The following is a 15,456-nucleotide window of genomic DNA, read 5'->3' on the forward strand; positions in this document are numbered from 1 at the left end:
CCACCCACACCGCGAGGCTGGCAGGACTCGGAGACCCGGATCAGCCCCCAGACCAAAGAGGCCGGGGAAAAAGCAGAGGGTACGCCCGAAAGCCACGTCCTGCCGGGTATTGCCCAACGCTCACCACTGCCTTCCAAGACCGAGAACCCAAAAAGGGACAACCCGGATACTCAACCCTTACCCTCAGCGGGGGCAATTACGAGCTCAAGCGGCGACAGCATCTTACCGAGGCCACGCTTGCAGTGGTGTAGGAGACCGGAGCAGTGGAGATCGCACAGAGGCTTCCGAGATCCCCCGGGACTGGTGGAGCGACCAAGTGAGGACTGTCCCAGACCTGTCTCCATACCCAACTCGGACAGACAGCAAAGGTATCGGGTGACAGCCGGCCAGAGGGGATGTCTGGCACAAGCTACAGACTGGGCACTATGAGGCTTTCGGCTTCCCGTCTCTACGGCACAGTGTCACCCTGGCGCCCATCAACCATTGACTCTAGATGTTATATTGATGCCTGTCTTCCTTGCTCAATTTCTTTTATTTACCTTGCCATGCATGTCTCGAGTTGAGTGGATATACAGCAAGCTTTTTCCCAGTTTCAAGCTCACCAACGTGCTATATCGCTGCATTCCAGTTATACTAAAATTAAGCGTGTTCCACACACTCGACTAGGTGCTATAACCAGCACACCCAGTTAGCCACACGCCTTTCTACTCTGCTATATATATATAATAGCTGAAAATGTTAGTTCTTCAGTTTAGAGCAGGTTAATGCAATTGTGCTGTTATTTTATTTTAATGCCATGCCAGTACTCAAGAGCATAGTACCCTTATACTATCTCAGTCTATGCAAACCAGGGCCTTGGCCCCACATTATAGCCTGTTATGTCTTATCTACAATTACTCTTAAATTTTTAATTACTCAGATCTTACGCTTAGATCCAAAGTTAAGCTTGTTTTACTATACTAAAAAAGTGCAGCATACCCATATGTCATGTCTGTTGTATTTTCCTATTATGACTACCGCTGCCATCATGGCACCACACGCATGTATGTTAATCGATGCACAATAAAAAAAAATAAAAAAAAAAATAAAAAAGGATTCACCTTTTGAAGCTCTGGAAAAGATGGAGTTATTTTCGCTTTCTCTTACAACCATTTCTAGTTGCCATTACCTCTGCTTGAAGGGTTTTTGAATTACAAGCTCTTTTGGCTAAGTAACCTCATACCGTAAAAACCAAAGAAAAAAAGTCACCTGTGCTCTCTCCGTAATCCCTATGTATATTTAAGAGAGAGCAGGTAACTTTTTTCTTTAGTTTTTACTATATGTATTAGCTGATGTGTACTGTATTCATTGCTGCCACCCAGGAGTTATGGGAGTGAGCGCAGGACTTTTCTTTTTGTATCACACAGTTAGGTTACAATGTTGTCGCCCATCTCATGTGTTCCCTATTAAGGGTTAAAAAAGAAATATATAGGGGTGTATATATATATAAAAAAAATAAAAAATACCCCTTTCTGTCTCACTAGAGATATTTTTGCCAGAAGCTCAAGGTAAAGGGTCAGAGTAGGCCCTGTCAGGGGGGTCGTTCTTGACGTTGGCAGGTGGGCATTCCCTCTAGTGGCCATTGGAGTACTAAATGACCTCCATTTGTTTAAACATACATAGGGATTAAGGAGAGAGCGCAGGTAACCTCATACAGTGTTTCATCCGGATCAAGTAGTTTTAGTTCCCAAAGCAAACTTCCTTCCCAAAGGGGTCTCTAAATTCCACATCCAGCAGGATGTAGTGTTGCCTTCATTCTTTCCCAATACAGTCTCCACAAGAATGTGCATGGAGTAAACTTGAAATGGTGAGATACCTCCGAACATTTTTGGAAAGATCGAATGCCTTCTGGAAATTTTAGAGACTTTTCATACTTCCTTCAAATATATGCATAGGGAAAGCAGCTTCCAAGGATTTTCACTGACCATTACCAAAACCATCACAGGGTCTACCTGCTTCACCAAACATCAAGGCTCACTCCACGAGAGGATTGGCTGCTTCCTGGGCACAGGTGCCAGTTGAAGAGAAATGTAAAACAGCCACTTGGTGCTGTTTATCAAGGACAATAAGCTTGATCTTACTTCCTCAGACAATTCTAGTTTTGGTAGAAGTATTCTGGCCTCGGTGACTTTGCATGAATAATACAGTATTTTATTGTTGGTATCAGCTAAGACTCTAGTTATTTGTTCCTTTTCCTCCCTTCTGTGGAGCTTGGGTAGTACCCATGAGTGTTTAAAATAATTTATCCCTTCAATATTAAAATCTATTAACATTTGTTGCATTTCCCCCAAACAAGGTCTAGCAGCCTTTCACTCTCTCGTGTTGAATATTTGTGTATAAGCTACCATCATCACAGGTGGGAATTAACATTCCTTTTTATATTACATGTGCATTGTAGAGTGACCGGCGTCTGGGATATCGTAGTAATTTATTGCGATACCTTTTAGTTCCTTAATTTTAGCTTTTTTTGGTAATATGTTATCACTAAATCATGTTTTTAAACACAACAGATTTTGGTGTGCATAGTATGAAGCATTCAATTTGTATTATATTAATCTTCCTCCATCTAAAATAAGATTTTTATATATTTAACAGAATCCTTTTAAGTTATTTAAATATTTGTTATTGGTGCAAGATTATCAGGGTTATTCATTAAAGTGACAATTCAAGATTAATTTTTAATTTAAAGGAACACTATAGTCACCTAAATTACTTTAGTTAAATAAAGCAGTTTTAGTGTATAGATCATTCCCCTGCAATTTCACTGCTCAATTCACTGTCATTTAGGAGTTAAATCACTTTGTTTCTGTTTATGCAGCCCTAGCCACACCTCCCCTGGCTATGATTGACAGAGCCTGCATGAAAAAAAAAACTGGTTTCACTTTCAAACAGATGTAATTTACCTTAAATAATTGTATCTCAATCTCTAAATTGAACTTTAATAACACACAGGAGGCTCTTGCAGGGTCTAGCAAGCTATTAACATAGCAGAGGATAAGAAAATCTTAATTAAACAGAACTTGCAATAAGGAAAGCCTAAATAGGGCTCTCTTTACAGGAAGTGTTTATGGAAGACTGTGCAAGTCACATGCAGGGAGGTGTGACTAGGGTTCATAAACAAAAGGGATTTAACTCCTAAATGGCAGAGGATTGAGCAGTGAGACTGCAGGGGCATGTTCTACACACCAAAACTGCTTCATTAAGCTAAAGTTGCTCAGGGGACTATAGTGGCCCTTTAAAGTCAAAATATCCTAACTGGAAAAATTCTCAAAGTCAGCTATGCTTTCAGTTCGGGCTTAAATTTGAAATTTACTTTGCATTCTCACTTTAGTGAATAATGCTGTATGGTAAGGCAAACCTTCTGATGCTAGCAGTAACAAAGCTTTGTTTTCTTCTAATACACACTTTAATGATGACTTCTTGGGAATAGCATCACTAACCTGTAACTGATTTTTACCATTTAAATTCACAGACAACTGAGATTTTATACAATTTATTGTTATTTTGTGAAACAGTTTAGTTCTCCTTTTCCTGCACAGTCTTTGTGCCACGCAGACGACCAGTACGACGAGCAGCAATAAGACCGACTTTACGACCAGCTGGAGCGTCTCTCCTAATGGTTGAGGGTTTACCAATGTGTTGATGGTTACCACCACCGAAGGGATGTTCAACAGGCTGTAAAGAAAACAAATAAGATTTTAACCACCATACACAATAATTGAAAATTGGTTGTTCGTACACATGGAATATTAAGAAAATGCCAGGAGGAACCCCTACAAACTGCAGTTCTTTCATATGACTTGTTTCACACATGAGTGACGTCAGGAACAACTGCTGTAATATCTGTATTCTTGCATATGTTCTAAACATTTATAGGAGTACATTACTACTCATTGTGTCTAATCTTTTTTTCCAGTTTTAAATAGGAGAAATGTTTCTCAAATGTTGACTATGTAGGTCGATATTCGCAAAGCCCGTGTTCAATCTTTTGCAATATGTTATAAAAAGACGCAGTAGACATGACCGTAATTAGAGAATTTAATAAAATGTCAAAGATTATAGAACTTACATTCATAGCCACACCACGGACACGTGGCCAGCAGTTTCTCTTGGCCTTGTATTTATGGTAGGCACGACCTGCCTTTAGAATAGGTTTGTCAATACGACCACCTCCAGCAACAACCCCTGCATTAAAAAGAGAAGTTGTTAGTAAAATGCATTAAAGAAAAGAAAAACCAAACCCTAAAACAGATCTAGCTATACACAGTCAGGGAAATTTTTATTTTAGAACACGCTGAGCAAGCCATAGCTACCAGGCAAGTGTGTAATGAGTACCACACTGCTTACAGGATTCTCAGTGCAGTTTGAAGCCAGTATATAAACCATGGCTGCAAGTCGGATATCTGCAGTCATCAGTGACATTAAAGTAATAAGAGCAAGGCACAAGCAGTTTATGGCTCTGTAGAAATTTGAAAAATATGTCCATCTGCCACCACCTTGAAATACTTCTCAATGAGGAGCCTCTGATTAGTGTATTCATTGGTACAGACAAAGTCTGTGTCAGTGAAAGGCTTCATCTTACACACAGAGGCACAAATAAGTTGCTGTGATTGTGTGCCGAAATATCTGCGCAGAATATAGGCTCGACCTGCCTATGTCCAGATGGGAGATACCACAAAAGGGTAGTTGAGAATTACAAGGCTAAGATCCAGTGGATCTTTCAGATCCAGACAGGCAAGTAGTGGCCAATTAACCCAACACTGTGGTAGACAAGACTGCAGTGATGGAGGATGTGGTTACCATAACAGCAGGATGAAGGAACACGAGAAGGTGGACAAATACAGAAAAGAAGAGCTGGAAAAAATGTGAGAAGTGAAGGTAGTAGTAGTCCCAGTTGCGGTGACCTCCATGTTGGGGGGTAGTGGCTGCAACGGATTCCAGGTGGGACATTTGATATTGCTGTCCAGAAAAGTGCAATTATAGGAACAGCCAATATACTGCACAGTACACTCAGACTCAACGGCCTCTGCTAGAGGATCCGTGAATGAGGAATACACAAAAAAAAAATACCACCTGAAGGGCGAGAAACTAATTTCATATTCTATGAGGGATAACTTTAGTATGATTAACTTTTGAATCAGGTGTAATGTTACAGGAGGGTGTGCTTAGCAGTGGATAGCAAATTTTACACCCAGCTAGCAGCCTCAAACGTAAAAATTTAAGCATTTTTTATAAACATCGAAAATGCCTAAAAATACACACACCATATAAAAACAGTACAGAGGAAAAAACAGATATGTATGCAAACACAGTTTAGAGCAGCTATAAGCCCTGCATTTCAGAGTAAGTGGGTAACAAGAGCTGTATTGAGATATAAGAAAGACTGTTCTGCTCAAAACAAAAAGCCAGAAGGCAGATCAGAGTCAGTCAATGAACAGATAATATCTCAACACCCTACTGTTCTAAAATGTGGAGCTCTTGGAGAAATAGATGTGAAGACATTCCATTTACTTCTAAACACAAAACAAAGAACCGTTATCGATAACATTTAATCATATCTACAAGTAGTGTCAGTGTTGTGCTTAGAATTCCCCTTTAATTTAAAGTGAACCTGTCATAACAGTTTAATTTTACCATCAATCAACCTCAAATGCATTGAATACATCATATATAACAGCCTTACATGAGGAGATCAGTGTAATACTGAGCTAAAACCTCACAGCTGATCCAGTGCCATGTCCTAACCTTTGTAGGTGCTTGAAAAGCAGAAGTACTGCTTGTGGGTGGCCTATTTTGCTTTCCGTGTCACTAAAATCTTTGGCACAGAATTATATACAGACAGGTGGGAGAAAGATCTATTTTTCAATATTTTTTTTCTCCCACTCTATACACCTTTTATTCCAGAAGTTTGGTCCTTAAGGGGTTAAAGAACATGAAATTCAATAAGTAGTATCTAGAATGACAGGTACCACATTGCTTAATCATCATATGTAAGAAAAGGCAAGAAAGAAACGTAACATTTCTTAAAGTATTTTATGTACCTACCAACAATTGCTCTGTTTGCAGAGGAGATGACCTTCTTAGAACCAGAAGGTAGCTTCACTCTGGTTTTCTTGGTTTCAGGATTGTGGGAGATGACAGTGGCATAGTTTCCAGATGCCCGGGCCAGCTTACCACGATCACCTGGCTTTTCTTCTACACAACACACAATGGTACCTTCTGGCATGGTGCCAACTGGTAGGACATTGCCGATGTTAAGCTGAGCTAAGAAACAAAGAAACAAAACACAAGGTTGAAACCATTACATTTTGCTCAAGGGGATAAATACATAAAGGTACAGATTTTAGAAAAATCTGATTAGAATGTTTAGACCCAAGAAAACAATGCATAGATTACTTTGAATATGCATACATTTAAGACATGCGTATAGCTGTTTAGGTCATACAACATTGCATCAAAATATCAATCCATTGGGAAGTAAATATTGTGGTGCTAAATTACTAAAATGTGTACAGTTTTATTCATACAATTTTTTGTAGATCATTTGTGTGTTGTAATTTTAGGCAGATTCCAATTTACTACAAAAAAAAATTCGTAACTGGAGCCTCACAGGCTCAGTGCATTCCAATTTGCTGGCACCCCCAACAAAAAACAACTTGCTGAAATTGGAGTTAAGTGAATAACCCTGAAACTGGTCAAGGGGGGGGGGGTGGGGGTGGGGGGAGGAAGAGTTCCTATAATTATGCATTTTTCCCCATTGGGCTTATAACTATACAAAACAAAAAGATGACACGCAGCAGTTCAGCAAAGTATTGAGGTGTTCCTTTGAGTCTAGTGGGACTTTAAGAACTGCAAATATCACTTGCAAAAGAAAACATTTACTGTATATACTCTAGTATAAGCCGACCCGAATATAAGCCCCTAATTTTACCCCAAAAAACTGGGAAAAACGTATTGACTCGAGTATAAGGAAAGGGTGGGAATTGCAGCAGCTACTGGTAAATTTTAAATAAAATTAGATCCCCAAAAAATTATATTAATTGAATATTTATTTGCAGTGTGCGTGTGAGTGCAGTGCCTTGGTGGGGGGTGGGCATTTTTATTAATATTTATTTTATTATTTACATTTTAAGGTTCTTTTTATTCGCCCCCCCCTCCATGCTTGTTGGCTGGCCAGGGAGGGGGGGCTCTCACTCCCTGGTGGTCTAGTGGATGGGCTGTGTGGGAGGGGGGCTGGCAGAGAGCATTTACTTACCTCTCCTGCAGCTCCCTTCTCCTCCGCGCCGGTCCGGTCAGCTCCTAGTGTAAGTCTCGCGGCCGCACTGCGGCTCTCGCAAGACTTAGACTGTGAGCTGACCGGACCGGCGCGGAGGAGAAGGGAGTCGACAGGAGCTGCAGGAGAGGTAAGTAAGAGCTTCCTGCCAGCCCCCAGTCTGTATTATGGCAATGTAAGTTGCCATAATACAGACATTGACTCTAGTATTAGTCGAGTTGGGGTTTTTCAGCACAAAAAAAATGTGCAGAAAAACTCTACTTATACTCGAGTATATACGGTATATAATCTAGTAAAACTAAAAGTTTGTTTTAAATGCTTAATGTACCTTTCTTGCCACAGTACACAAATTGGCCAGTATGGATACCCTCTGCTGCAACAAACAGCTCAGTCCTCTTCTTGAACCTGTAAGGGTCACGGAAGGCAACCTTGGCAAGAGGTGCACCACGGCCTGGATCATGGATAATGTCCTGAAACAGAAAAAGATTTAGCAATGGGGGATTTGAACGATAATTACACCTCAATTATTTACCAAAAAGCCATTTAAGTTACACAACTACATAAAAGTGTCTAAAAATCCGTTTTGCAAATTCTGCTCAATTCTCCCTCATTTGGTTGTCAACATTCATCTGTCGGTTACTGTCTTCAATGACAACTGATTCAATCTCATTAATGCAGTGAGATGACGTTAAAACAATGCAGAAATTGGTTGACATACAGGGGAGGTGTTTTGGATTCAATTATCTTGGTCTGTAATGGGGGGCTGAAACTGAACAGCCAAGTCACACGTGTTATATGGACATTTGGCTAATTCAACAGGCAACCAAACATCGCTTGAATTAACCAAAATGTATTTTTTGTGAATTGTGATAGCTTAAAGTTGCAGAATTAGGACAAACAGCAAGTGACGACTATTTACAGCATGTGACATTTTTATCAGCTATAGTGGTTATGCTGCTGAGAATGACCTGGCAACAACTATGGCCAATACAGGGCCGTGCGGATTGGCTGACAGACAGTGCTCAAATGACACTGGCAAGGAGGATCCAGCAGGAGAATCCCAGAAGCAGGGGTTGTGGCTGTGGGAGACCCAGATAAACTATCAAACTGTTTGCCAAGCTACAGTGAGACTGCAGCAGGGTACTCCAGTAGGCAGAAAGGTGCTTGAAGTGTTCCTTTCAGAAATGATTGCAGCTGACAGTGTGCACTGACATCACAAGACAGTCTCACCATTTAGTCTGCATTTGAACACACACACACACACACACCTATCAAAACATAATGTAACAATACTTTAAGGAAAGCAGGAGGTGAATTAAAACACTTCGCCATTAAGAAAATATATTTTTAACTCACTTTTACAATACCCTTGATGTAGCCATGTCTTTCAGCAAAGTCGATGGACCTGAGTTTAGCAGCGCCTTTTCTATGCTTCACATGTGCCTTGAAAACAGAGCCTGCACCCTTTCTCTGCCCCCTGATCACACGTCCCATTGTGAACTAGAAATTGAACAGAAGAAATCAAAACATTATTACCACGTGCATTAAAATATACAACCGATCAGAAAAACAAAGAAATAAAAGCAGCATGTTTATGAAAACAACGGTACAAGAAAGTATATCAAACCCTATAGGAAGAGTTCTGAAAAACGGGTAAATAAACAGTGATCTGTCTCCGCTGTCAGTTTGCTTTCGTGACAATAATGGAACAACCACCATGGACTTTAGGGGGTTTAAAACAAATCTGATTTATACAAAAATAAAACAGCTGATGCAGCGTAGAGAAACAGATCAGACAGAACCTTGATTAATGTGAGAATGCCAAGTGACCAGAAGTAACATTCTATAATTAATTGTACATGTTTAATGCTGCATTCTTCTGTTAGCATTAAATATGCTCAGGACATGTACTTATTACACATCTCTCCAAATTGGCCGGCTTTAGGGCAGAGCCACAACGCCAACTAAAACATGTCATTTCACCTTCTATTCTCACTAAATGGCTTTCATAAACTTAATGGAGGGAGACACACAATCTGTCCCTTACATATGGGGGGCTTAATAAAGGCGGATGGCATACAGAAACAGTGGATTGAATATGGATTGCACTGCGAGCGCAGCTGGCGAGCTCCTACCTAGGCCCGGGGTGTCCACGAAGAGGAAGTTCTCAGGCCCAGGCGAGGGATTTCTTCCGGAGAAAGCGGCGCAAAGGAGGCTGGGATATGACGTCACCCCGACCTTACAGCACGCTCTAGAGAAACAAACGGCACTTGAATGTTATGTCTCCGTTCTAGGAGCCATTTTTATGGAGTCTGGGGTGTACTGAACTATTTTTATATTTATTTATAAAATGTTTTACCAGAAATAGCTACTACAAATATTATTTGACAAGAGTAAAATAAAAAAAAAAAATAAAAAAAAAAAGGGCAGGCTAACAATACAGTTTAATTTAATTGTTTGAAACCCAGCAGAGGCTTATTTCCAGAACTGTGAGTTGTAGTGAAATGAAAACCAAATAGTACAATTTAGGGAGGTAGGTTTATTCAGTAGAGAGGGTAAATTGTCAGGAATTCAAAGTGAATTTAAAATTTTAGGTCAAAATAAGCCAAATTGAAAGGTTGGTTAGGACTACCATACATATGCCTTTGGGCTGGACATTTCCTGCTGTTTCCCCCATTTTTTCCCAGTCCAGCAGGTGGTTTTTGTATAACTAGAAATGCCCGGCTGTAAGGCCAACAGTGCAGCGCTGTCTCTTTTTGGCTTTACATTTTCAGCGACAGCCAGTAGATTCCCTTAGGCTCAACGTGTTTAGAACTCTTCTCAGCATAACATGGGTGTTGATAGATGTGGAAGAATAGGTCGTTCGTTTTGCTTCTGTGTGATTCCATGGACCGACTTGAAAGTTTCACAGCACTCCATTGACGTCAAACTCGGGGGTTCCATTTAGTTTTGCTAGGAGTGGGCCTTCTGGGTCAATGGCAACACAGTACTTTTGATATGTGCCCTAGGATAGCTGACTGCCATCACTTTTGCCCCTGATATTTAACGCAACAGAGAGAAAAGTAGTGAGTGAATGTGCCATCTCTCATGGTGTGCGAGAATTATGGTTTACAGCGATAATTTCTGAGTGCATAGTGTGGGACCCACTGCACATTTTAACTTTATTCTCTTCCTTCTAAACACCTGAACCAAATAAAGCCCATATAAGCAAACTGGTTACTTTATTATTGTATTATAGATTATTTTATAGTAATATAGAGTCTCTGTAAAAGATGTGTCACGAGAAAGGGCCTGGCAAAATGTAACCTATTACAGAGTAAAAGAGAAGTTTTTTTTTAGACTATGTGTCTTTTCGACACACAGGGTAATTTACTAAAGTCTGAATAGCTCCATATCAAATGTGGCAAACCCCTCAGGTGTTGCTCAGAGCTATTTGGAATGCAAAATCTCTGCATTGTTCACACTATTCAAGAATGTCAAAATTTTGCAGAGCACTCTCTGAATGAGCCTGAATTTGGTCCAGATTTCCGCTGGACTCAACCTTTCCAGTTGTCTAAAATTTCCAAGTTCCAAACTATTTGTCCAAAAGCTTATTGGTGTAATTATTAGTATAAGTGAGCCCGGGCCGGACTGGGGAAAAGGGGCGGTGCATAGAGGGTGTGTTTTGTCGTCACCAGTGGCAAGCACGCCCCCTCTCAAAGTGAGCATGTTGGTTCAATGCTCTTCCAGGGCAGATCATGCGCAGAGCTCTGCTGAAGAGCTCTAGTATGAAAAAAGGTCCTGTGTTTGTTGTGTGTGTGTATAGGGGATCCAGAGTGTGTATGGCAGGAATATAGTATGTGTGTAGGTGGTGCAGTGTGTGTATAGGGGTCTAGTGTGTGTTTGAAGAACCCAGAATGTGTATAGGAGATCTAGTGAGTGTGTGTATAAGGAGATTCAGAGTGTATATAGGGATCTAGTGTGTGTATGTGTGTAGATGATCCAGAGTTGGGTAAAAGATCTACTGTGTGTCTGGAATGTAATGTGTTCAGGGGTGCAGTATGTGTGTGAGGGGTGCAGTGTGTGTGAGGGGTGCTGTGTGTGTGTGAGTGAATTGTGTATGTGAGGGGTGCAGTGTGTGTGTGTGTGTGTGTGTGTGTGTGTGTGTGTGTGAGAGGTGCAGCGTGTGAGGGGTAAAGTGTGTGTGATGGATGCTGTGAGTGTGAGGGATGAAGTGTGTGTGTGTAAGGGTAATGAGTGTGTCCGAATCTCGCAAGAGGAACCCGGCAGAGGGTACCCTGAGTCTAATGTGTCTAGTGGACAGCCAAACCTTGCCCCCTACTTGATAAGAAGGTGCAGCACTATGTCTCTTATTAGCATGCTTCTTAAAAAGGGAAGCAGCGCCAGCTAAGGAAGAATGAACCAGATCCCATGTTTTCCTCATGGAGGTCAGATGCTCCTCCAGAGTGGGGATATCTGTATCAGAGAACACAGAAGGTAATACAGTAGGGTGGAGACAGGGCCGGACTGGGAATTAAAAGCAGCCCTGTAAAAAAAATATTTACCAGCCCCATAATGCGTTGCGCCAGCATAGTGTGCAGATACAGAGTTAGAAAAGATAACTTAAAATTAAAAATTATTACTCCAACGTGGAAAAAAAGCACATATAAGCTTAAAAAAAACAAAACAAGAGTGCAGATTTATTTTAAGCAGACGTGCCTTTGCATGTAATCAATGTTTCAGTCCAACTACCATGACATATTAAGGAAAGCTTGGTAATGGGACTGAAATGGTGAATGTATGTAGGGCACAACTGTGAAAAATTGACGTTCTCTTTTTAATTTTGAAGTCCTGTGGGTGCGCTCTTCACTTTAAATATGTTATTGTGCTGGAGTATGCACCTAGCAACAAGACTCGGCCAATATCTGCTCATTACATATGGTACATATTAATGAAATTTCTCTGTGTCTTATGCATATATAAATGTACATTAATATATGTGTAAATATTAAAGGCATAATTATTTATATATATATATATATATATATATATATATATATATATATCTTTCTCTCTCTCGTGTCTTTCTCTCTCTCTCGTGTCTCTTTCTCTCTCGTGTCTTTCTCTCTCTCTCGTGTCTCTCTCTTGTGTCTCTTTCTCTCTCTTGTGTCTCTCTCTTTCTTTCTCTCTCTTGTGTCTCTTTCTCTCTCTTTCTCTCGTGTCTCTTTCTCTCTCTTTCTCTATTTATCTGTCTATTTATCTTTCTCTTGTGTCTCTCTTGTGTCTCTTTTTCTCTCTCTTGTGTCTCTTTCTCTCTTGTGTCTCTCTCTTTCTTTCTCTCTCTTGTGTCTCTTTCTCTCTCTTTCTCTCGTGTCTCTTTCTCTCTCTTTCTCTATTTATCTGTCTATTTATCTTTCTCTTGTGTCTCTCTCTCTTGTGTCTCTTTTTCTCTCTCTTGTGTCTCTCTCTCTCTCTCGTGTCTCTCTCTCTCGTGTCTCTCTCTCTCTCGTGTCTCTCTCTCGTGTCTCTTTCTCTCTCTTGTCTCTTTCTCTCTCTTGTGTCTCTTTCTCTCTTGTGTCTCTTTCTCTCTCTCGTGTCTCTCTCTTGTGTCTCTTTCTCTCTCTCTTTCTGTGTCTCTTTCTCTCTCTCTCTGTGTCTCTTTCTCTCTCTTTTTTTCTCTCTCTTTCTGTGTCTCTTTCTCTCTCTCTTTCTGTGTCTCTTTCTCTCTTTCTGTGTCTCTTTCTCTCTTTCTGTGTCTCTTTCTCTCTTTTTTCTCTCTCTTTCTGTGTCTCTTTCTCTCTCTTTCTGTGTCTCTTTCTCTCTCTCTTTCTGTGTCTCTTTCTGTGTCTTTCTCTCTTTCTTTCTCTCTCTTTCTGTGTCTCTTTCTCTCTCTTTTTTCTCTCTCTTTCTGTGTCTCTTTCTCTCTCTTTCTGTGTCTCTTTCTGTGTCTCTTTCTCTCTCTCTTTCTGTGTCTCTTTCTCTCTCTCTTTCTGTGTCTCTCTCTCTTTCTGTGTCTCTCTCTCTCTTTCTGTGTCTCTTTCTCTCTTTCTGTGTCTCTTTCTGTGTCTCTTTCTCTCTTTTTTCCTCTCTCTTTCTGTGTCTCTTTCTCTCTCTCTTTCTGTGTCTCTTTCTCTCTCTCTTTCTGTGTCTCTTTCTCTCTTTCTGTGTCTCTTTCTCTCTCTGTGTCTCTTTCTGTGTCTCTCTCTCTCTTTCTGTGTCTCTTTCTCTCTTTCTGTGTCTCTTTCTCTCTTTCTGTGTCTCTTTCTCTCTCTTTTTTCTCTCTCTTTCTGTGTCTCTTTCTCTCTCTTTCTGTGTCTCTTTCTCTCTCTATTTCTGTGTCTCTTTCTCTCTCTGTGTCTCTTTCTCTCTCTCTCTTTCTGTGTCTCTTTCTCTCTTTCTGTGTCTCTTTCTCTCTCTGTGTCTCTTTCTCTCTTTCTGTGTCTCTTTCTCTCTCTTTTTTTCTCTCTCTTTCTGTGTCTCTTTCTCTCTCTTTCTCTCTCTTTCTGTGTCTCTTTCTCTCTCTATTTCTGTGTCTCTTTCTCTCTCTGTGTCTCTTTCTCTCTCTTTCTGTGTCTCTTTCTCTCTTTCTGTGTCTCTTTCTCTCTCTGTGTCTCTTTCTCTCTCTGTGTCTCTTTCTCTCTTTCTCCCTCTCTTTCTGTGTCTCTTTCTCTCTTTCTGTGTCTCTTTCTCTCTCTTTGTCTCTTTCTCTCTTTCTGTGTCTCTTTCTCTCTCTCTTTCTGTGTCTCTTTCTCTCTCTTTCTGTGTCTCTTTCTCTCTCTATTTCTGTGTCTCTTTCTCTCTCTGTGTCTCTTTCTCTCTTTCTGTGTCTCTTTCTCTCTCTTTTTTCTCTCTCTTTCTGTGTCTCTTTCTCTCTCTTTTTTTCTCTCTCTTTCTGTGTCTCTTTCTCTCTCTCTTTCTGTGTCTCTCTCTCTCTTTCTGTGTCTCTTTCTCTCTCTCTTTTTCTCTCTCTTTCTCTCTCTCTTTCTCTTTCTTTTTTTCTCTCTCTTTCTGTGTCTCTTTCTCTCTTTCTGTGTCTCTTTCTCTCTCTGTGTCTCTTTCTGTGTCTCTCTCTCTCTTTCTGTGTCTCTTTCTCTCTTTCTGTGTCTCTTTCTCTCTCTTTTTTTCTCTCTCTTTCTGTGTCTCTTTCTCTCTCTTTCTGTGTCTCTTTCTCTCTCTATTTCTGTGTCTCTTTCTCTCTCTATTTCTGTGTCTCTTTCTCTCTCTGTGTCTCTTTCTCTCTCTCTTCCTGTGTCTCTTTCTCTCTTTCTGTTTCACTTGCTCTCTCTGTGTCTCTTTCTCTCTTTCTGTGTCTCTTTCTCTCTCTTTTTTTCTCTCTCTTTCTGTGTCTCTTTCTCTCTCTTTCTGTGTCTCTTTCTCTCTCTATTTCTGTGTCTCTTTCTCTCTCTGTGTCTCTTTCTCTCTCTCTTTCTGTGTCTCTTTCTCTCTTTCTGTGTCACTTTCTCTCTCTGTGTCTCTTTCTCTCTCTCTGTGTCTCTTTCTCTCTTTCTGTGTCTCTTTCTCTCTCTTTTTTTCTCTCTCTTTCTGTGTCTCTTTCTCTCTCTTTCTGTGTCTCTTTCTCTCTCTATTTCTGTGTCTCTTTCTCTCTCTGTGTCTCTTTCTCTCTCTCTTTCTGTGTCTCTTTCTGTGTCTCTTTCTCTCTCTGTGTCTCTTTCTCTCTCTGTGTCTCTTTCTCTCTTTCTGCGTCTCTTTCTGTGTCTCTTTCTCTCTCTTTTTTTCTCTCTCTTTCTGTGTCTCTTTCTCTCTCTTTTTTTCTCTCTCTTTCTGTGTCTCTTTCTCTCTCTCTTTCTGTGTCTCTTTCTCTCTTTCTGTGTCTCTTTCTCTCTTTTTTTCTCTCTCTTTCTGTGTCTCTTTCTCTCTCTTTTTTTCTCTCTCTTTCTGTGTCTCTTTCTCTCTCTCTTTCTGTGTCTCTTTCTCACCTTTCTCCTATCCCCCCCCCCCCCCCTAATTTACCTGAGAGGAGTCAGGGGACCGGCCGTGTTCCACGCTGGAGCTGCCAGGCTGCAGCCTCGCCGGTCCGGCGGCACTCTTAATGCTGAGGACTGAAGGAGGAGGGAGCATGTCTCGCTACCATGCTCCCTCGCGGTTCCCACAATTCACAGCAGCTGCAGACATGCTCCCTCCTCCTTCAGTCCTCAGCATTAGGA

General features: G+C 40.8%; 1 protein-coding gene across 1 annotated transcript; it reads right to left on the minus strand.

The window, feature by feature from the left end:
* Nucleotides 1-3,516: 3,516 nt before the first annotated feature.
* RPL8 (ribosomal protein L8) lies at nucleotides 3,517-9,532 on the minus strand. Its single transcript, XM_063450117.1, has 6 exons — nucleotides 9,448-9,532; nucleotides 8,669-8,812; nucleotides 7,641-7,782; nucleotides 6,085-6,303; nucleotides 4,109-4,224; nucleotides 3,517-3,714 (listed from the first exon to the last, which is right to left on the minus strand). Exons 2-6 carry the CDS (start codon nucleotides 8,804-8,806, stop codon nucleotides 3,556-3,558), a joined length of 774 nt encoding a protein of 257 aa, XP_063306187.1. The 5' UTR covers nucleotides 8,807-8,812; nucleotides 9,448-9,532; the 3' UTR covers nucleotides 3,517-3,555.
* Between the last annotated feature and the right edge of the window lie 5,924 nt (nucleotides 9,533-15,456).

Source organism: Pelobates fuscus, chromosome 1 (assembly GCF_036172605.1).
Source record: "Pelobates fuscus isolate aPelFus1 chromosome 1, aPelFus1.pri, whole genome shotgun sequence".
NCBI lineage: Eukaryota > Metazoa > Chordata > Amphibia > Anura > Pelobatidae > Pelobates > Pelobates fuscus.